This window comes from Sprattus sprattus (assembly GCF_963457725.1).
Source record: "Sprattus sprattus genome assembly, chromosome: 9".
Classification (NCBI taxonomy): Eukaryota; Metazoa; Chordata; class Actinopteri; order Clupeiformes; family Clupeidae; genus Sprattus; species Sprattus sprattus.
In genome coordinates, this window is record NC_137928.1 from 13,620,336 (window position 1) to 13,641,458 (window position 21,123).

The following is a 21,123-nucleotide window of genomic DNA, read 5'->3' on the forward strand; positions in this document are numbered from 1 at the left end:
ATGTAAGTTTGTAGGTGTGGGTGTTTGTCTGAATGTGTATGTGTGCGTTTATAGAACGTATTGTGTGTGCAAATCAAAAGTCATATACAAACGGCACCAGTGTGTCAGTGTGTGTTGAAACTAATTGCACTTAAGTATGCAGATATGAGTCTTTGAGCGTCCATTTCGCAGAGTTTCTTTTGGCATATTCCATTCGAAGTTGCAGAACTGTTCACTTCACACATGAAAGGTATGACAATGACTGTACAGATGAACTTTAGCTAGCCTTAATGTGAATATATTATGAAGCTTATGTTTCTTTAACAGCTCTAAACTTGTGACACATGTTCTCTAGTTGTCGGTGATCGCTGACGAGTTAAATGGAGCACAATAATAAAAAAAATGGTGCCCAAGCTAAGACCAGCTCTTAGACCGTCGCTAAGACTTTAACTGTGCAAAAAAACATAAAACCATAATCCACAAGAGTCCTTAAGCCTGTTTCATTTACATTAAGCCAACAAAGTCAAATAAAAAGCTTGACGAATCAGGACACCTTCCCTTTCCTCCTTCTATCTCTCTCCCTCTCTCAGAGGTCAGGCTTCTCAAAGCCCTGTATTCTCAGTTCTGGAACAGGGCCACTCTCTAGGGAGATAAAACTAACTCATTTTTCCCTTCTGGCACAATACTTCCCGTATGATCAACTATTCATTACAGGAAGGATGATATAAAACGTTTGCATTTTGTGTGACTGTGTACGCGTGTGTGTGTGTGTGTGTGTGTGAGAGAGAGAGAAAGAGAAGGAGAGAGCGAGTGAGCATGCGGTCCCAGGGTCCTCAGAAGAACTTGTCGTCGATGCGGAAGTGGGGCCTTGTGACATCGTCCGGGTTGATGAAGACGGAGATGGACTTGCCGGGGTTCTCAGTCACCAGCTGCTGCAGCTTCTTGGCAAGCCGGTCGTCGGGCTGCTGCTCGCCACTGGCGTCCGACTGCGGAGACGGAAGCCCCGAGGTGCTGCCGCGCCACTGCAGCTCCAGCGTCAGCCGGTTGGCCGACTTGGATTGCTCGATGGCCGTGCGCAGGTGCTCGGCGGGGTCGGAGCGCACCGACGACAGCTTGCGCGCGTGCAGCATGGCGGTCTCGTCCGACAGGTGCTCCAGCATGTTGCACTGCGGGATGAAGTAGTTGGGGCACATCTTGTTGACCAAGCAGTGCTGCAGGTCGTCGATGAGGCCCAGGAGGAAGTGGGCGCCAAAGTCCTCCTGGCCCAGGTAGGTGGAGGGCAGGCGGTCGCAGGACCACAGCATGAGGCTGCGGAGATGGTAGGGGCTGACGGCCTTGGGACGCGACAGCAGCTTGATGATGAGGGCCTTGCACGCCTGGTAGGCCTGCATGAGGCTACTGGAGATGCACTTCTTCAGCTGCACCTCGCTGCGGGCGAACGACAGGCGCCACTCGTTCTCCTTGCAGCCCTTGAAGGAGCTGGAGGGCACCAGGTAGAAGCCGCTGATCACCTCCTCCTCCGTGATCTTGCCGTCCCAGAAGTGGTTCTCCATCAGCCAGCTCTGGGCGACTGCGGGCCAGCCCTTGAAGGAGACCACGGGGACGATGTCGTAGAGCATGCGGCTGCTGCCCACGCCCAGGATGACGGAGATGATGGTGCCGTTCTTCTCCACCTTCTCCACGCGCGGCATGCCCCGCTGCGGCTTCTTCTGGATCTCGGCCAGCACCACGCTGATGGACTCATGGAACCAGTCGGCCACCAGCGTGGGCGAGAAGAAGTAGTTGGTGGCGCCGTTCAGGTGGTCCACCACCGTGCAGCAGTCCTTCCACTTGTTGATGGTGACCTCGTCGAACAGGCGTAGGCTGAGCCAGGAGTGGCACAGGGCCGAGTGGCGCATGTCCAGTGTGACCGGCTGGTTGCGGTCGTGGAGCTTCAGGGCGGGCACCAGCAGAGTGAAGTCCATGTCGTAGTCGGTGCCGCGAGCGTACACGCTCAGCTCGTCCAGGTCCATGTCCACCACGCCCTCCCGCACCCCGCCCGACAACAGCAGGTACTCGTTGGCGACGGGGAGCTTCTGGTCCAGCTTCTGCACCATACCTGGGAGAGGCAGTGTAGACAGTCTTTAAGAACTCACTTCCCTTTATCCATCTTGTGCACATTACTAACATAGCGTTGTTAATACATGACATGCTCAACTTATATACTAAAGATTTTAAACATTTCCTATCATTTTCAAGCAGCCCCCGCCCCCATGTACTTTTCATATTGAAGTCCATAGGAGCAACACAAAATAATTGCAATGGCCACAGATTACGATCACATCAGAGGTTTTCCACTCGCAATCTGAAACAAGATGTGATTGTATTAACGCATGCCATGAGAACCAAGTGACAAGACAAATACCACTAACAGCAGCTAGGATGCGAAGGAATCAAAACAGTGCACACTGTCCTAATCTTGTTTAACCACTAGGGGGCAGTGACACAGAGTGATCTCTATTTCTGCCAGGGGTGCATTCCCCAAATGCTTTGTTGTGCCACAACCATTGTTGGATTTAGGAGGCCATCATCTTTCTTTCTCTCTCTCTCTCTCTCTTTCTTTCTTTCTTTCTTTCTTCCTCTCTCTCTCTCTCTCTCTCTTTTTATGAGGGTTGAACAACTCCAAGAAAAAAAAAGTCCAGGATGGCCATCAAATAAATATTCTCCCTTAGAGAAAGCCCAAGGGGTCACAAACATATTATCTGAATTTAATGTGATATCGCAATGTGGTAGCAAAATGATATATGTTTATATGGCTGTGAGATTCAAATAACTTTTCTATATTTAAACCTTCCGCATCTTTACCCTGGCCACAGTGAGCTGCCATCCACTACAAATTAGAGACTTCTATTAGAGTGCCTCAGCCTGAATCTATAACAGACACAACAGGAAGGCGAGACGCATACTGCAGCTCTAGCCTGTAATCAGTGCTTGTGATTATACAAGTCTGAGTTGGCTATGCAGCATTTTTACACATGCTAAAATCAGACCAACCAACACACCCAACCAGTGAGTGGGAGGTTAAATCAAGGCAACCTCAGGGCTAGCCTGTGTTAGTCACTGAGTAATGGTCGGTCGCTCTCTTACGCTCTCTCTCTCTCTCTCTGAGTCACATAATCGTGCACACACAGACATACTCAATCACACATGAAATGGCCAATCAGTAATAATGTGCCTGAGGCTCTCAGTACGATCACCCTCCTGACGACTGGGAACTCAAAGAACCCCAGCAAAGGCAGAGAGTAAGAATGACTCAGGCCAACAGAGGCTGCTGCAGAGAGACAGAGAGAGAGAGAGAGAGAGAGAGAGAGAGAGAGAGAGAGAGCATGTGTGTGTTTGTGTGTGAGAGCGTGTGAAGGTGTGTGTGTGTGTGTGTGTGTGTGTGTGTGTGTGTGTGTGTGTGTAATAACATGCATATGACACTAAATGCATGTGACCATGACGGTTGTACATAAAGCAATTGAACGTGAGCCTTTGGAGTTTGGATATGGACTGTATCTTTGTAAGAGATTTCAGAAAATGACAAGGAGTACTCTGTGTTAGCATACATAAGAGACTGTGTGCCAGTGTGCGTGTCTCCTAGTATGTGCATGTGTGTCTGCGTGAGAGGGAAAGACAAAGTGTGTGCGCTCATATCGAGTGGGTCAGTAAGAAAGACACAGGCAGAGATGTATGTGTTGCCTTCGAGCAGTTTCCTGAGTTCATGTAGCAGGACAGCTCCTATCTGCTTCGCCTGTTTTCCTGCTCAGTGAACTCAGGATGTCTCTGTTCCCGCTCAGATGCAGTCACTGTGCCAACTGACAGTGCAGCCGGAGTTTCCCCTACACTGTCAGGATGCATTTCAAATAAACCTGTGTGCAACGCTAAGCTCTAGCGACTTGTTAGGCTCTCTGCAGTTTCTATGTATAAAAACAAATGATTGTTTAATCATGTATATAATAAGGCATCATATAGGCTATCGAAACTTATCTGAACGGCACCTCAGAAGCATACCTGTACCATACCTGTAGCCTACTATACCAACATTGTTGATCGTCAGAGCTAATATTACGTATGACCGCTGTAGTGTCTGTTCTTCAGGGTGGGGGCAAAATCAGTGCCAAATGACTGCTTCTCATTGAAGAACGAGGTAGTAGTCTCATGATCATGAGTATTTCGCAACAAATTATGGCACCACACATTCTGACCGGTGGTAAAATACCTCATCAATTTGCTGGCGGGCTACACACGCTAACTTGCTAACATTGAACAGCAGCTAGTCACCAAGTTGTTCTGCAACCAGTCACAACAATGAACAGGGCAGGCTCGTAAATGAAATCTTCAAGGCAAAGACAAAACGTGCAAACACACACAAAATGAAAATGCGTATTTTGCACTGAAGCGAACCCGACGATGTACGGTTACATTTGCTCGCCACTTACCAAGCATGGAGAAAATGAAGTCCTTAGCCGTATGGATCTCCAGTGCTCGCTGGTCGTCATATTCCCTCTGGTCATGTTTACTAAATTCGTGGATCATCCGATTCAGCTCTTCGATTCTCGCCCCTGACCTGAAGTCGAGCTCTGGGTAGCCAGGGATCATTTTGTTCATGTTTGTAGAACCAGGAGTCGCAGTGGGGCTATTCCCCAAGCTACTCACGGAACCAGCCCGGCTAGAGAGCGCAGGTGCCGCCATGTTCGCCAGGAATAACAGAATGTTGTAAACGCAAGCGTTCTACGTACTCCCTACTACCCCAGGTTACTCTGTATGGCAAGCCGTTTTGAAATGTTATCTGTAGTCTGGGAGGGACCGTGGTCATTGTGTATGCGGGCGGTACAGCATTTTTGCAAATTGCGGTTTTAAAAAGAAAAGCCCTATGAGTGAATAAATGGAATTTTGGAAAATTGACAACATAAAGCCTGTGGTAGTTAAACACATGCTTGCCAATGCCGAGTGTCTCAAGCAGTTATTTAAGTACTACAGACATTATTTTAAAGATTTTCCAAAACCCCATTCAATCTCTCATAAGGTTTTTTTTTGTTTAAAACGCTAGTCTGTTCAAAAACGCTAGTCTGCTGTATAAAAAAATGACAATGATAACCCCCACACTGTATGTCATTGTTTATATCTGGAATGTCCTTTTAGAGTAGTAAGAATTGAATTACAGATATCTGCAATATACTGTATGCAGTCTAGCTATTATACGTTAAACCGGCTTGCCATAAACAGTGTCTTGGGCGGAAGCTGCTCTCGAGACTTGAACTCAATGATATCTCCAAACCATTATATGTGATAGCTTCTCATGTGGACTTGGCTTATTCTCTAACGATATTAACGAGTGTCTTGAGACTAATTCGGATAATATGAGTTGACGTTGTTGGCATAGCAATTGCCATGGTTTTGAAAATGATGAAATCAGAAGTCAAATCAGTGGTGCTGATGCAGCAAGCGGGTAGGCTACCAGCATCTCCTGGGCAACCGAAATCTGATAGGCTTGCTTCATTGGTAGGCTATAGTCCAGGCAAAATAGCGTTTTACGACAGACTAATTGTAAAAGATTTTTTTTTTTCAGCATAGATCATTTCTATGAGGTGTCCAGAACAACACACTAAAAGTCCTAAGAAATCCTAGTTGAGGAAATATGTTTAATTCTCATCAATCCGAGATGTGTGCTAATAAAGCATGGTAAAGATACACCTCAAAAATGAAATGTTTTCCTTTACTCCTATCAAAATGAAACTACACAATGAAAGTACCGATGAAAAGTAAAACATTTTGTTTTACAAGTTTCTTTTGAAATGAATTTGAATATGCACATGTGCGCCACACTTATTGAATATGTCCATAGGCAGAAACACCATTCATATGTATGACAAATACATCAGCCCAATCTTCATCCAATCATCCTACTGCCAATGGGAGATGGCAATATTGCTTTTAGACTGGCATCTAACCTGAAAACTGCCTGGCTTGGTATACCCGCCAGGGGTATGGTGTTTCTGCCTATGCAATCAGGACATATTCAATAAGTGTGATGCTCATGTGCATATTCAAATTAATTTCAAAAGAAACTTTACTTTACATAAAAGTTACTTTTTATGTACTTTTACTAAAGTTTTATTGTGGTAGGAGTAAAGGAAAAAAGAGCAGCAAACGTTGTTGTTGGTTTGGTTTTCAAAAAATAAAAACGACAAGACAATGCTGAAGGCTTAAATTGTTTCCTATTATGACTATGAGGTTTAATTCTTGTTTTTTGGTTTTAATGAATTTGCTGACATCCCAGGACCTTAGAAATTGTGACCATTTGAATGAAAACAGCTCTGTCAAACAATACACATCAATAGATCATACAGGAACAATTATTTAAAAATATATAATTATTATAGATATAAAGGCTTCTAAAAGCATTACAATATTTCAAAACAAAACAGACCTAACTGTCAGCACACTGTTGAGCCACCTTAAATTAAATTCTGTTAAGATAACAACATTAAGTTGTTTCTGATGCACTGTGCAGCACTCATGGGGATACATTCCATTCCATGAGTCCATTTAGCTTAAAAGATAAATCAAACACAGGAAATTCCACAGTTGAAAAAAAGAGAGAAAGAATCCAGTGAAGCTGAGAGCATAGGCAAATACATTGGACACAGATCAGACATACACAGTGGTTTAGCCATCCCTTGAGAGTTATAATTGGCCTGTGTTTACAGTGTGTGATGTGCTGTAATACATTTGACAACTTCAGAATGGCAAATATCAACGTAAATAGGCTATTCAGTTCTTTATTTAACCAATTGTAACCAATAATTTAAAAAATTATCCTGATGTATGCGATTACTGAAAGTGTGAATGGCAAAAAACAATGTGAGGAACCAGAATGCCAATGCCGCTAGAGGGCCTTTTAATTTTCCTCTTTGCCTTTAACCACAGACATCCTGCGACCCGGTAGAGAATGGCAAGGCGGAGTGGCCGGGGTCACATAGAACATGGCGTGGAGGGGATGTGTATTGAAATGGGCTAAAGAGGGCATAATTACCTCTGCTTCACGGAATAACAGGTAAAATGTTTATACTTGCGTATAACACGGTTCCTGCAGACGTTGACTAGCTGTCTATTAGATAGCTAGTTGATAACATGGCTTGTTATTGTACATTGCCTGATCCTATTCCCCGGCTTATGACATGATAAGTTTGTCACTTAACTTGAATTAACTGTAATTAGTCTTGAAAACTAAATCGGATATACGACACTATGACAGCACTGTTAGCTGTAAGTACAGAGCTGAAACGAAGTGATTGCATGGGTAATGAGACTCAGTTTTGGTCAATGACAGTTACGAAAGCTACCTAGTTAGCAAGTCAATGTTTGTCTGAGTAGGTAGGCGGCTAGTTAGCCAAGTGATGTTATTTTACGTGCAGTAACGAAGTCCTATATTAATGGTGTGCCTTGCACTTTTGTCGTTGGCCTCATTTTAGTTAGGCATTGGTCACATGATAAGCGTATACAGATTAATTCTGCTTTTGCGTTGTTACTACGCAAACTATTCGGGTATTGACAATATAGCTAATACCTTATCTAAATCAATGTTCTGCTTAATTGGGAATTTTAGGTTAAACCTTATTGAAAGGCTGTTGATTGTTTTGGACCAAAGAAAGTAAAGTAAACTAGAAAATGCATTTCCTGAAGGTAATACCAGTGCATGAAATGCAAAGGTTAAGAAAGGAAGAAGAAAAGAAAGAAGAGTGAAAGAAGGAAAGAAGAAAGGAAAGAAGAGTGGAAGAAGGAAAGACAAAAGGAAAGAAGAGTGAAGAAGGAAATAAGAAAAGAAAGAAGAGTGAAAGAAGGAAAGAAGAAAGGAAAGAAGAGTGTAAGAAGGAAAGAAGAGTGAAGAAAGGAAAGAAAAGTGGAAGAAGGAAAGAAGAGTGGATGAAGGAAAAAAGAAAGGCAAGAAGAGTGGAAGAAGGAAAGAAAAATGGAAGAAGAAAATAAGAAAGGAAAGAAGAGTGGAAGAAGGAAAGAAGAGTGAACAAGAGTGGCTCTGGATGAAGAGATAAAGAGAGAGTGAAAATATTGAAAAAAGGAGATAAAAATGGAGTGAAGAAGAGAGATTGAGTGTGAGAGAAAGTTGACTGAGAGAGAAAGATGGAGAGATGAAGAGAAAAAAAAAAGAGAATGGATGGTGTCTTAATGTTCCTAGTTACAGTTAAATTGAGAGGGACAGAGAGAGAAGAGGTTCCTTTGATTTGGCACAGGTGTCAGTAAAGCACAGGTGCAAGCCAGTTTAAAGACCCTATTATGATGTCATAATGGCCCAATGTAAGTCAATGGGAGACATTTATATTCGTTTTTCTTTAATATCTTAAAAAGTATAAAGTTTAGAAAAGTGAAAAATACATAGCATAAGTGTCGTTTACAAGACCTACGCGACAAAGTTTGAATGAAGTTTCTACGTTAAGCGGTTCGGGCTGAATTAATCGCAGAAAAAGGTAACAAGAATAAGAAGAAGAAGAAGAAGAAGAAGAAGAAGAAGAAGAAGCCTAGGAATAACAATACAGGGCATTTCATGCACTGTAATAAGTAAATATCCCTGATTTTACAGAGAAACAAAACTGTCTCCGCAGACCCCAGTGAGAAGCACTCCTCGCTGCACCAGAATCCTGTAGCTTTTAACATTTTTATTTCCTGAGACAGGTGCACCTCACTAATCAATAATCAGGTGTAACAGGTCAAGGCGGAGCTGTGGGGGAGAGGAAGAAGGAACGAAACAATGCTGTACAATCACACATCTAGCTGTAACACATCTTACAGCTGAGGAAGAAAGACTGACAAGCTTGCATAGCTTACACACACTTCAGACTGACTCTTTGAACAGTATTTAACCAGCAGTCTTTTTGTGTTTTGCATTCAGATTCAACCTCTACCCTCAACAGCGATGTGGCTTCCGGAAAACAGCGAAGAAGGTGGAGACAAAGAAGGGGTCTGTGGAGGAGGCAGGCCAGCCACACACAGAGCAGGCTGAGAGCCTCGTCCAGAGGCGGGTTGAGCCCCCACCCACGCCTCCAACCCCAAAGATGCCCCCTCGGGCCTACGGCCAACTGCTCAAGCCTCTGGTGTTTACCGTAGGGGTAGGTTCTTACAGCTCACATTCTTGCTAGGAAACTCTGATTAAATTCAGTGCTTAATTTTTTTTTCAATTTTAGTTACATAGTTCATTATGTGTTTGTGTGTCTATCATTTAATGGAGGAGGTGTATTTTTATGGTGAGAAGGTATTGAGAGTCGAAACAGTTGATATTCAACAGATGTGCAGGAGTTCAAACACCCACACTGTTATTGATCTGTTGTGTTTAGAGGCAACAAAGCATTGGTTGGTTCTAATGTAATGCAAACTTGCACAGAGATTGTTGTTGTGTTAGGGTGATAGAGCTGTCCATGCACTTTTTTGTTTGGCATTGGCCTTCTCGGGTTTCACAGATACAGACATGCACTGCATTAGCAGGACAAGGTTTGAACTTACTTGTCAATTTACAGAGAGGCAGATGTCACAGTTTAAGCAAGGTTATGTTAGGTAATGTAAGTACAAACACGCAGGTGAAAGTGGCGTTGCACAGTTACAGATGTGCCCAGCATGAACAAGCATGTTGGAATTGAATGTAGTATTGATGGTGCAGAGCTCATTTAACACTGCATTAACAGCCTTACCCATAATAAATATTTGACACATATGCTTATTTATGGATCATCAGGAGAACAGTGTTGGGACTAACTCCATATCAGTTTACAGGCTGCTCTTTCGGCACGGCAGCAATATGGCAGTACGAGTCACTGAAGTCTCGGGTGCAAAGCTACTTCGACGAGGTGCGTGCTGATTGGCTGGAGAAGATCCGGCCGCAGAAGCAGGGCGATTTCCGCAAGCAGGTACGTAAGAGATGAGGGGTCAGAGTTCATGTATGGTTACAGTTTTGAACTTGACTGTCTGACTGTCGCGATACAATTATGCATTAATTTTGTGTTCTGTGTTTTCATGTATAAACATCTCAGCTGTATTTGTAAGAGCATTCAAGATCTTCATGCTATGTTTAAGAGGGGTCGTAAAATGTAGATCTGGCCATGGCGAGACTATGCTGTATAACAGAAGTGTCAAGTCTGACAGGCCCATTGTTGTTTCTCTGTATAGATAAATCAATGGTGGAACGGCTTGAGTGAAGGACAGCGTACTGTCACAGGTAAGCCCAATCAATTCCTGCATGCGTCAAATCACGTCAGCATCAGCTTTTTGTAAGAACTAGTCAGATTCTATGCATTTAATGTAACTCTCCATTGTATCGTACTGTAGGTAGGGTCTTGTTATGGGTTAGGGTCCATAGACATATATAAAGGCTAGATGTCTCGTCCGAGTTATGGTTATTTCAAAAGTACATGTACCACTACCAACACAATGTTATGGGTGAGCGAGCTGACTAGCAAGATGTCCGCCATGTGGGGACGTTCGACTCTGTTGGACGAGACATCTAGCCTTTATATCTATGGGCGGTCTGCCATAAAATGTATGTCATGATCTGAATTGCGATCTTCATTTTCATATTTGAAATGTACTGTACAGTTGTACTGTAGTGAACCTAAATATCCAGACTCCAGCCAGCCTATGGACTTATTTATTTGCACCATTTTAAAACACAATATTTCATTAAAGACACCGTTTTCAAAATTAGTTCAACTTTATTTTGAACATTAAACAAAGTTGTAATCAACAGTTATTCAATAAGATGACCATTACATAACTTAACATTTTTAAATCAGTTTCAACTTCAAGTTGTTATCAGCTGCCAATAAATAACAAAATAACTATAAAATAACAAAAGTGTGTATTAGTGTCTTTAACCCCACGTTATCCACAGCTTTGAATGGCACCGTATCCTTTACCCTGACCTACCTAGATAGAATGTGATTGTGACCTCTTTCCATCGTTAGCTGCTTCGATCATATTCTTTTGACTGTTCTAATGTGTAGGTCAGTGATAACGGGTAACTTTTTGGGCCCTGGTGAGACACAGATGAGTCTGGTTATTGTACCAAACTGAGTGAAACGCTCTCAGCATGTTCCTTTGCATTTTAAGGTGGTTGAATAGATTTGTCTTGTTACCTGCAGAAGTGCCGACCGTTGTCCGACAAAGTTTACCTAGAAGTTTGCTTTGAGAAATTTCTGACTATGCATCCACCATGCTGCTAGCTCAAGTTGAACTGTTTACAAACACGTCAAACATGAAAGACCAATGAAAGCAATGCTTGATATAATTTAGCCAATCAGCATAGCTATCTAGTTGGCAATCATTCTGTTGGTTTGTCAACGTAGTGTGAATCCACACCATGGAATTTTTCTGCAAAGTTTGGGTACACTAGTAGGAGGACATAAAATTACACAATCTCTACAATTCCCCCAAAACGTAGATCATGGATGCCTTCAAGATCGATCATCATATAAAAACCGCCAGATCGCGTACCCCTGGGAAAGCTGCTGTTAATGATACTTCTGGTAAAGAGCTCAGAGTTTGATTTCTCCTGTTCCTCCCGCTCAGGTATCATCGCGTTGAATGCCATCGTGTTTTGCTGCTGGAGAGTGCCTGCCTTTCAGCGCTCCATGGTGACCTACTTCACTTCCAATCCCGCCTCCAGTGAGTGCAATTAATTTCTTCCACTCTGTGTGATTATGTGAAGCAATGAGCCCTGTCTTAGGACATTTCTCTTTCAAACATCCAACCTCTTAGCCCTCTCTCAAATTTAGGAATGGAGAACCTGAGTGTCCATTTCATTTAGTAAAGATATACTTAATGAGGTCTTTCTCAAGAAAGGGTGGATTGGTTGAGGCTGTATCAGTGGTTATATGAGGTCTCATAGAGTAGTTGACCTGGTTTTGAAGAGAAGTTTTGATTTTGTATAGATATGTATTGAAATACCCAGAACAGAAATTACTTCCCTTCCTAACTAGGTCATGTATTTGTACAGAAAGCAAGACAAAGAAAGGTCTGAGAGGAAAAGAAAAGAATGTTAGTTGACTTTTGTGTGTGTGTGTGTGTGTGTGTGTGTGTGTGTGTGTGTGTGTGTGTGTGTGTGTGTGTGTGTTCTCTCTAATCCCCTCCTCACTCAGAGGCTGTGTGCCTGCCTATGGTGCTGTCCACCTTCAGTCACTACTCTCTGTTCCACATGGCCGCCAACATGTACGTCCTCTGGAGCTTCTCTTCCAGCATTGTCTCCATGCTGGGCAAGGAGCAGTTTGTGGCTGTCTACCTGTCTGCAGGTAAGCCTGTGTGTGTATGTTTAAATAAACGGTACATTCGGAATGTTAGTTAGTGTGTGTGTGTGTAACACAATTGTTGTGTTGTTGCCTTGAACATTTGTAATCATTTAACTTGTGTTTTCCATCTTGCCAGGGGCCATCTCCTCGTTTTTTAGCTACGCGGCTAAGACAGCCAGTGGTCGCATGGGACCCTCTCTTGGAGCGGTAAGCATCCTGTCAGGGACTACATGTTGCCATGGTGGGAAAGACAAACAAGACCATTACCCAACTGTGAAACATACTCCCTCTGCTAAAACACTGATCTGCCTAATAAACTGGCAATATACACAATCTATTCAGTGACATTTTGCTCTTAAATACTTGTCAACTGTGGTAGAAATCTTCATTTGTTGTGACCTCCGCGTAAGTACTTTGCAAAAGAGTTCGTTATTGTTTCCATGGTTACTTTTGGGATTTGTTCCTGATAAACCAAGCTATGTCTGGTACTTTAATTTAAACATATTGCAGATCCCAAGGTTATTGGTGTATTTCAAGGTTATTGGTGTATTTCAAAAGTACTGCACAACTAAAACCTGTAGGACAGCAACGCTAAATGATTGCCCAAACTAGTGGACACATTGGAATCCTATTGTTTTTGTTTACTGACCACATGTTATTGAGTTGATTTGTGATGTTCATGTATATCTCTTTGAATTCCTCCTCTCTGTATCCCTGACCTCACTGTCTGCCCCTCAACAGTCTGGAGCCATCATGACAGTCCTAGCAGCCGTCTGCACTAAGATGCCCGAAGCCAAACTGGCCATCATCTTCCTGCCCATGTACACCTTCACCGCAGGCAATGTGAGTAGCCTAGTGAGGGCACTGTGGTGCAGAACATAGTGAAGCAGACCCTTTCATGCTAAGTGTGCTGTACTGGTAATGTCACCCAGAGTCAGAAATGAAGAAAAATGTCCCACAAATATACAATCATAGTAGCTGAGTGAATAAACGGTTCATGCTGTGCTTCTCACGTAAGCAGATATGCTTCCACACCTTATCGTCCCTTTCTTCCACACATTTTCAGGCATTAAAAGCCATCGTTGCAATGGATGCAGCTGGCCTGGTGCTGGGATGGAAGCTATTTGACCATGCAGCACATTTAGGAGGAGCTCTTTTTGGAATGTGAGTAGAACGCACAAAAACTTCAGTTTGTCTGTCAGTTATATTTCCGCAACTGAATAGCCACATTCTTTGATTGGCTAGCTGTGATGTTTTGCTTTGCTAAATGATGAAAAATTTACCGAAATCCTCGAGAAATGATGTAAGGAATAACCGCCACAAAGGTGTCCGTTACACAAAATTAACCGACGGGTCATGTGTTTAGGCATGCATGCATTCATAGCCCACAAAGGAAACATTAGGTAAATAACATTGGGTATTTTGCCTGGTTACAGTTGATTCTAGTGTTGCTAAGCTGAATCTTTTAGCTTGCTAACCGTTTCTGAATCTATGCTAGTTTGCTGAAATTGCATTTGGTGATCATATGGGTTTCCTGGGGCAATATAAGTATATTACAAGACAAGACACCCCAAAACATAAAAAAAAGTATGATTTTGATAAATACACTCAAACTGTATTAGTCAGAAGTGTGCCAGCTGCTTCCACAAAGGGACAATGAAGCGAGGGTTCATCAGAGCTCTTCTGTAGTCTAGTTTATAGGTATAACGTTCAGTTGCTTACATTTCTGTGACCTGGCAAACTGTTCTCCCACAGCTGGTACGTGTGGTATGGCCATGAGCTGATTTGGAAGAACCGGGAGCCTCTGGTGAAGATCTGGCACGACTTCCGGACAGGGGGTCCAGGATCAGGGGGAGCAGGGGGAAACGGGTCGCTGTAGAGCCGTGCAGTGTCTACTGGGTTTGGGTCTTTCCCAGGTCAAGATCCCACAGGCTTCCAAACGGACATACACAGTGGAGGCAGATGAGGGCAGTCCCATGTAGGAAGAAAAAAAACGCAACTCTTGAGACCACCTTATTTTGTGTTGTAGTTGTTGTTGTTGTTGTTGTTGTTAACCACATGTAAAGGCACTTCCACACACACAGAAACATGCATTTGCAGAAGGCTACCACCTCCTGCTTACATTTCATGTAAATATGTATGTCATTGCCCTTTATAAAGAAGCCCTCCCAATAAGCCCCTGTATTTACATATCCATACCTCAGACGTGAGATGGCACATGCTCAGCACACTTCCAGTTATGTCATGAAGTCTTTATAGTCACAATACACTCCCTCCTTAAGGGGAATGGGAGGCCAAAATGGCAACATTATAACTAACCCCACTCCCATGGTCTACTAAGGAGGGGTGCAGGGGAGCGGGGTTGAACTGGAAGCAACTGCCCCGCTAAGCCCATCCTCTCTGGAATCATGCATGTGGCTCTTCAGTGTTTGACGTTTAAAAGGACAACAGGAGTGACCATGCCCTCATATCAGCCTCCTCTGACGGGGAAAAATAACGGACTAAACATGTACAGGAGGTTTTGTAGTAAACTAAATGATTTATCTTTTTTTTTTTTTAAATAAATAAATCTTTATTTAAACCACACAGTTGATTGTTTTGAGTACATGGTTCAGATAATCAGAATACATTTGTGGCTGTGTTTTTTTTTGGTTATTGCCAATCCGTGGGATCAATTTACTAAATTAAACACGTAGGTATCACATGGGTTTTGAAATTGTATTTCATAGAAAGAGCACCCTTGATATACAGCTTTGCCGTGAAAATTAATGTTCTATTGTAGAGTTGGTTAATACAGTGGCCGTTACCATTTTTATAGGTATCGGAAAAATGAAAGCCAATACTGCTGTATATGATACTCAGACTTTGATCCCTTTTTCGAGTAAATCATTGATCAGGCCATTTTTCAGTAGCAGCTTGTTACATCTTTTATTATCTCCACAGTGATTCAGGAATTTATCTGGCCTTGACCGTGAAAAACCCAAACATGTTATCGTTTGAAATGTTGGTGAACGTATCATGATCATACTGTAGGGGTACATCAAGATTAAGGTGTGAGGAATCTTATTTGACCAAAGGATGGCCACATGATTTTAAAATCAATGGGGAAGGACTATTGTGTTAAAACTTCAGTAAAACGGGTAAAGTCCACCAACAGACAAACAGTTCCTCTGAATTGTACCTTCCCTGTTAACTTCAGTCTCTCCAGTATGTCATCATAGTTTCAATGCAAGTTTCATGGCAGTCACGTGACAACTTCAGTATCTACCATTAGAGCACTATTATGTAGGATACAAAAAATGAATCTATATTACTTTGAATACCTTTAAAGCTACCGGTAGTTATTTATAACAATCCATACATTTATAATTACAAATATAACTTCCAAACATTGGATATAGAAAACGAGAGGCTCAACCCTGTATCTTGATAAAGTCAAACTTTCACATGGTTAGTTAGTCTCTAGTTGGGCAGTCTGTGCCCTTTTACTTACTGGATTTAAATTGAGTTTTCAATGATCATATGACTTCTAAACCATGCTTAGTTATGAGCCGAACTTAATTTCTGATTCTCCATTCGGGTCTCTCAGACATCTTCATGTGTCATCTAATTTTTTAACTCAGGTACGTGTTGTGTTCAGTGGGCAGCCTGGCATACTTCTTTGGAAGACCTGATCATTCCGTTGGGGTTCATCGACCCTAAATCTAATATTGACTCAGGGGCCAGAGGGCTCTAATTCCCAAAGTTTCCCCTCGTACTGAAGCTGTCCTTCATCCTGCCACTTACTGAAAGCATATTCATTGGACTTGGTATTAAACTGAAAACCTGAGAAGACAGTAAACCGGTTCGGAGAAACCTGTTTAATTAGGCGTACTTTGAGAGAGAATCTCATCACAGTCCAAGTAAGTGGTGATGTGTGTATGTACTGTATGTATGTATATGTATGTATTGGGTATATATGTATGTATGAGTATATTACTTTATGGAATACACCATACAATGAAGGCTCTCCCTGCTCTGATGTGCTATGTTGCCATGGGCCGCAAGAAATGCAACTTGTTTTAGATTCTGATTTCTTGAACACAATGAGTCTTGGTTATTGCTTTTACGAATGGATAGTCTAAAACGGAATGTGGATTATCAAGAAGCATATATGCGTGCTTTCGTCTGTGTTTTCACCTACTAAACCTAACTACAAATTGCTGTTATTTTGTGATCTATGAGGGTCCATTAATTGTTTGAAAACATCACTGGAGTAGTCGTAATCGTAGTCGTCTCCAACACCTACATTTCAGTTCAACTTAATCATTTCAACCATGTCGGCTTTGCCTTGTACTCTTGTTCTTCATTTATTATTTTAACTAATTAATTAGCATCCATAAGGTTATTTCACAGATCAGACAGAGCCCCTTACTGGTCCTCATAACCTCATTATCTCTTACAACACTGAACAACATGAGAGCCTTGACCTCCAGAGACCTCCCCCCCTCCCCTCTTCCCCTCTTCACAGGTGCACAGCGGATCAGGCAGAGCCCAGATGTCCGTGCTGGTGCTGCAGGTGCTGGGCCTGGCCCTGGGCGTGCTGGGCTGGTGCATGGAGTCCAGCTGCACCAGCTCCCACTCCTGGCGTGTTGGCAGCCATGTTGACGCAGTCATGACCAGTAGCTGGTTCTTTGAGGGCCTGTGGATGTCCTGTACCTCTAACTCCATGGGATCCGTACAGTGCAATAAACACAAGACCGTGCTGGGACTGCCAGGTATGTAGTGTGTGTGTATCTGTGTGTGTGCACGCATGTGTCCGTTTGTGTGTCTGTGTGTGTTTTTGTTTTTGTTTAATCTGCCCTTAACCTCACGCCACACATCCATATATGCAACCACAAGTGTCAGAACAATCTGGCAGCCAGTAATTTACCATACCAATAGGTTAACAAAATGTTTTCTTTTGTTACATTTATTTTAACACAATGGCAGATGATATCAGTAAAGTGTGCATGGTGCTGAAAGTAACAACAAAAAAAGGCAGAAATGATAAAGAATCAGTCTGCAGGTGCAGCATACTTCAGGACCTTTTCACAGCTACTGACCTCAGTCCATAATGTAGGCCGGAACATGAGCAACGTCACAGCAGCTCTAAACCTTTATGGTACTCTTGGTCATAAAGATCACATTCAATGCACACCAACTAATTTACACACTGGGGTGTTTTCATACTATGACACTGACTAGATACAGTACATACAGCCCCTCAGTGGCCTACTGCCCCACACAGGCTTCCCACCTCCAATGTACAGCCTTACTGAAACACAGGGCATCACAGCACAGTCAACTTTATTAAGGAGTTAATACATTATTAAGCAATTTTATTGAGGAGCAAAAGAAGAGCTTCCCACCTCCAAGGTACAGCCTTACTTAAACACAGGGCATCACAGCACAGTCAACTTTATTAAGGAATTAATACATTATTAAGCAAAAGAAGAACATTCTAGTTAATCTGTAATGATACTGAACAATGAGCCTATTACACATGAAACATAAATGTGAGGACCTGGAAGTTTCCGCTTTCGATGAAACCAAGGCACCATCTCCTCGCCATGCATCAGATTGGATATCCCACACAGCCACTCCTAGTATCATTACTGTCATCGTGACTGCACCAGGAAGGGCTCTGAGTTTAATGGTTTTATTGCCCTAGCATAAAAAGAGCGAAGTCCCCTTTGTAACAGAGCAACAGTTGGTGAGGTAGTACTGAACAGAAGGTGAAACGAGACCTAATCAGATAACTTCGCCACTGGAGGATCAGTTTGAAGTCCCCAAGATTTAGGACCTGTTTCTTTTTCATCGATTTATTTTGGTAGACTTCTGTCTTGACTTCTTTATCAGAGAATTTTTTTCGTGCATTGCTTTGGAGGACGGCCATGTCCACTGGTGTGGAAATAGTAGGTTTCTTCCTCGGCGTGGCGAGCTGGTTACTCACAGGAGCGTCTGTGTCGAATGACTTCTGGAAGGTCTCCTCCTTCTCAGGCAGCGTGATCATTTCCTCACGCCAGTACCAGAACCTCTGGCACTCGTGTGCGGAGGACAGCACTGGCATCAAAAATTGCAGAGACTTTGAGTCCTTGCTGGCCCTGCCAGGTAAATGTTGCACTTGATGTGGCCAGGCAGAGGTTTACTCTTATTACTCGCTGCTGTGATCTGAGATGTTTTTATTTTTTTTTACTGAAAACTGAAAACTGTATGGTCTCTCTTTTAACTTTCTTCAGCTACTTAACATCTACATAAAGTGTATGGGTGTGTGTGTGTGTGTGTGTGTGTGTGTGTGTGTGTGTCATGTTTGAATTGTGCGGTTAAAATTGTTGGCTCGCATCAACTTGATATTGACATTGTTGCCCTAGTGGACACATTGTGCGTTGTGTTGACTCTGCATATTCTTTGTCGTAGGCTATGTTCAGGGATGTCGCGCCTTAATGATTATCGCCCTGCTCCTGGGTCTGGCATCCATCATTGTGTCGGTGCTGGGACTGAAGTGCACTAAATTAGGAAGCACTTCCCAGGAGGCCAAGGGCAAGATCGCCTTAACAGGAGGCACTTTATTTATCCTGTCAGGTGAGTCTTGCCTTGCATCATTGGAAAGTTCACCCCTGTGTTTGTCCTTTATACGTTTACTCATGTCCAGGCAAAAAGGAATATTTAAAATGTGTTATTAAGATAAATGGAGATGGATATTTACCATCCAAACCTTCTGTCGGGTCCAATTATATTTTTTCAGAAAAAGAAAACGAACAAATGATGAAAAAAACGAATCTGTTGTTTATTCCAAATAATCTTTAGAAAAGGAAAACATACATTTCATCAGCAGTCATGCTTCCTGGAAATAAAACTATGACCTTTATAGTTTACTGCATTTTATTACCATCTGACCTTCAGGAGCCACCCTGCACATCTATCGACCTGCTGTTCCCTTTTTATAAACACGGTTGCTCTCTCGTTCTCTCTCTCTCTCTCTGTTTTTTGTAGGCCTGTGCACTTTATCTGCTGCGACCTGGTATGCTGTACGCATTGTGCAAGAATTTTATGACCCTTTCTACGGAGGCACAAAGTGAGCACTTCTCCGAAATGAATCTGATAGACTAATACAGGTCATGAGATAACTGTTGTACAGAAACAAATGCACCCTTGTTTTAACAGATGAACAGACACATTCAGAAACACACACAGGCCTCCAAAAGAGTCCCATATAGACCCCGTACACACACAATCACACAGACACAGATAGACATACCTCTGATGACTTTACCTCTCTGTAGATTTGAGCTGGGTGCTGGTCTGTACATGGGTTGGGGGGCAGCTGCTCTCGCCATTTTGGGAGGGGCGATGCTGTGCAGCTCATGTAAGATGGGAACATCGGGGACCGGGATGCCACAGGGGTGAGTCATGTCTTCCGGTCAACCCTAGCACAAAGACATATCAAGCAACTTTTAGGCATCTTTTAGCCAAACAACTTTTGGCCATCCTGTGTTCTGTGTTAGCTCTGTTAAACTCTATTGTGAAGTTGGCACTGCATGCATCTGCATGTGAATACTCAATAATGATTGTACATTATCTAAAGATTTGGTTCTCTCATAGGGGTTACAGGTATAATTACTCTGCACAAGGACCAGAGAAGACAATCTATCGGACAGCTCCAGTATCTGAATCGGGAACATTAAAGGCTTATGTCTGACTGTGCTTTAAAGAACCTCTGCCATGGGATGATTTAAGGAACATGTACTATCTATGTCTTTTTATTGTTACTGTGAGTGTACTTTTGGGACCCCATGTGTGTGCGAGTTTGTGTATGAGCATTGGAATTACTTCTGTGTGTCTTGCTGAATAAATAAATTATTTGTATTCGAACATACTTGTCATGCCCACAACTGTCTCCCAGTTCTCTAAGACGTATTGTTACTCTGCTGTTGCCCCCTGCTGGATAATTAAAAGACACGACTCAAAATGTTTGCAGTCAGTCGTGTTATCACAGGTGTGATGCATGTAGGCTGCTAGATATGATTCCCCAAGTCGACTGATATGCGGCGTTTCAAACGGACACATACAGTTCTGGTGTAAACCAACAAGGCAAGAGCTCGGTGACAGTTTACATTTGCGTTTTTGAATAATGTGCAAGTGATAGTGGTAATTTTGTATGCTGCAAATTAGCATGATTAGGGCATGTATCGGTTTCTTAAAAAAACGGTGACAGAATAAATGGGGTTCTGGAAAAACCGACAACAAAACGTCCGTGGTAGTTACATACCTGTTTAAAAGAGCCCGCATACCATTCTCTTCAATAAAATGCATGTTGTCTCCGTATAGACTTTAGACCCGTATCGCTAATATCTCAAAAATATGTCTGTCTCACCTATTGCAGGTAACAGCGACAATAACTACCAAGCAAGTCCCTTAGCTAATGCATCACCAATTTAACCATGTGAGCAAAAGCTAAGGTTGGGTATCACAAGTGTTCACACACAGATAAGAAAAACTTCAGCAAACATATCGATTTCCTAAGCATTCTTTTGCTTATTAAAGGCGCTGGTTTAGGCGCTAGAGCTGGGGTGTACAAGATGTTCTGTAACCATGGATACCACTCTTGAGTTCCACGTGCTGCTTATTAATAGTTAGTTACAAAAGACCGACTTATAACTACATTTTACCTCACCGAATGGTTTGCTTAGGTATTTTACTGAGGTTATTGTGCTCACGTCTTATTTACGCTGATTTACTGAAAACCTATTAATTTTTCCTTAGATTTCTTTCGAACAAGGAAGTGTTAAAATGTTAACACTAAAAACTACAC

General features: G+C 42.6%; 3 protein-coding genes across 3 annotated transcripts; 2 read left to right on the forward strand and 1 right to left on the reverse strand.

Annotated features, from left to right (window-relative positions):
• Positions 1-812: 812 nt before the first annotated feature.
• LOC308370573 (nucleotidyltransferase MB21D2) lies at positions 813-4,692 on the reverse strand (the record flags this gene model as incomplete). Its single annotated transcript, XM_080845247.1, has 2 exons — positions 813-2,077; positions 4,440-4,692. The coding sequence occupies 2 exons, from the start codon at positions 4,690-4,692 to the stop codon at positions 813-815; spliced, it is 1,518 nt and encodes a 505-aa protein (XP_080701373.1).
• A 2,267-nt stretch (positions 4,693-6,959) lies between these two features.
• parlb (presenilin associated, rhomboid-like b) lies at positions 6,960-14,876 on the forward strand. The gene is made up of 10 exons (XM_080845394.1): positions 6,960-7,057; positions 8,909-9,125; positions 9,777-9,917; positions 10,177-10,225; positions 11,575-11,670; positions 12,144-12,293; positions 12,427-12,497; positions 13,032-13,133; positions 13,357-13,454; positions 14,046-14,876. Exons 1-10 carry the CDS (start codon positions 6,987-6,989, stop codon positions 14,167-14,169), a joined length of 1,119 nt encoding a protein of 372 aa, XP_080701520.1. The 5' UTR covers positions 6,960-6,986; the 3' UTR covers positions 14,170-14,876.
• A 1,951-nt stretch (positions 14,877-16,827) lies between these two features.
• cldn15lb (claudin 15-like b) lies at positions 16,828-20,010 on the forward strand (the record flags this gene model as incomplete). The annotated part of the gene is made up of 5 exons (XM_080844761.1): positions 16,828-17,047; positions 18,729-18,893; positions 19,305-19,386; positions 19,595-19,714; positions 19,914-20,010. 5 exons carry the CDS (start codon positions 16,828-16,830, stop codon positions 20,008-20,010), a joined length of 684 nt encoding a protein of 227 aa, XP_080700887.1.
• Between the last annotated feature and the right edge of the window lie 1,113 nt (positions 20,011-21,123).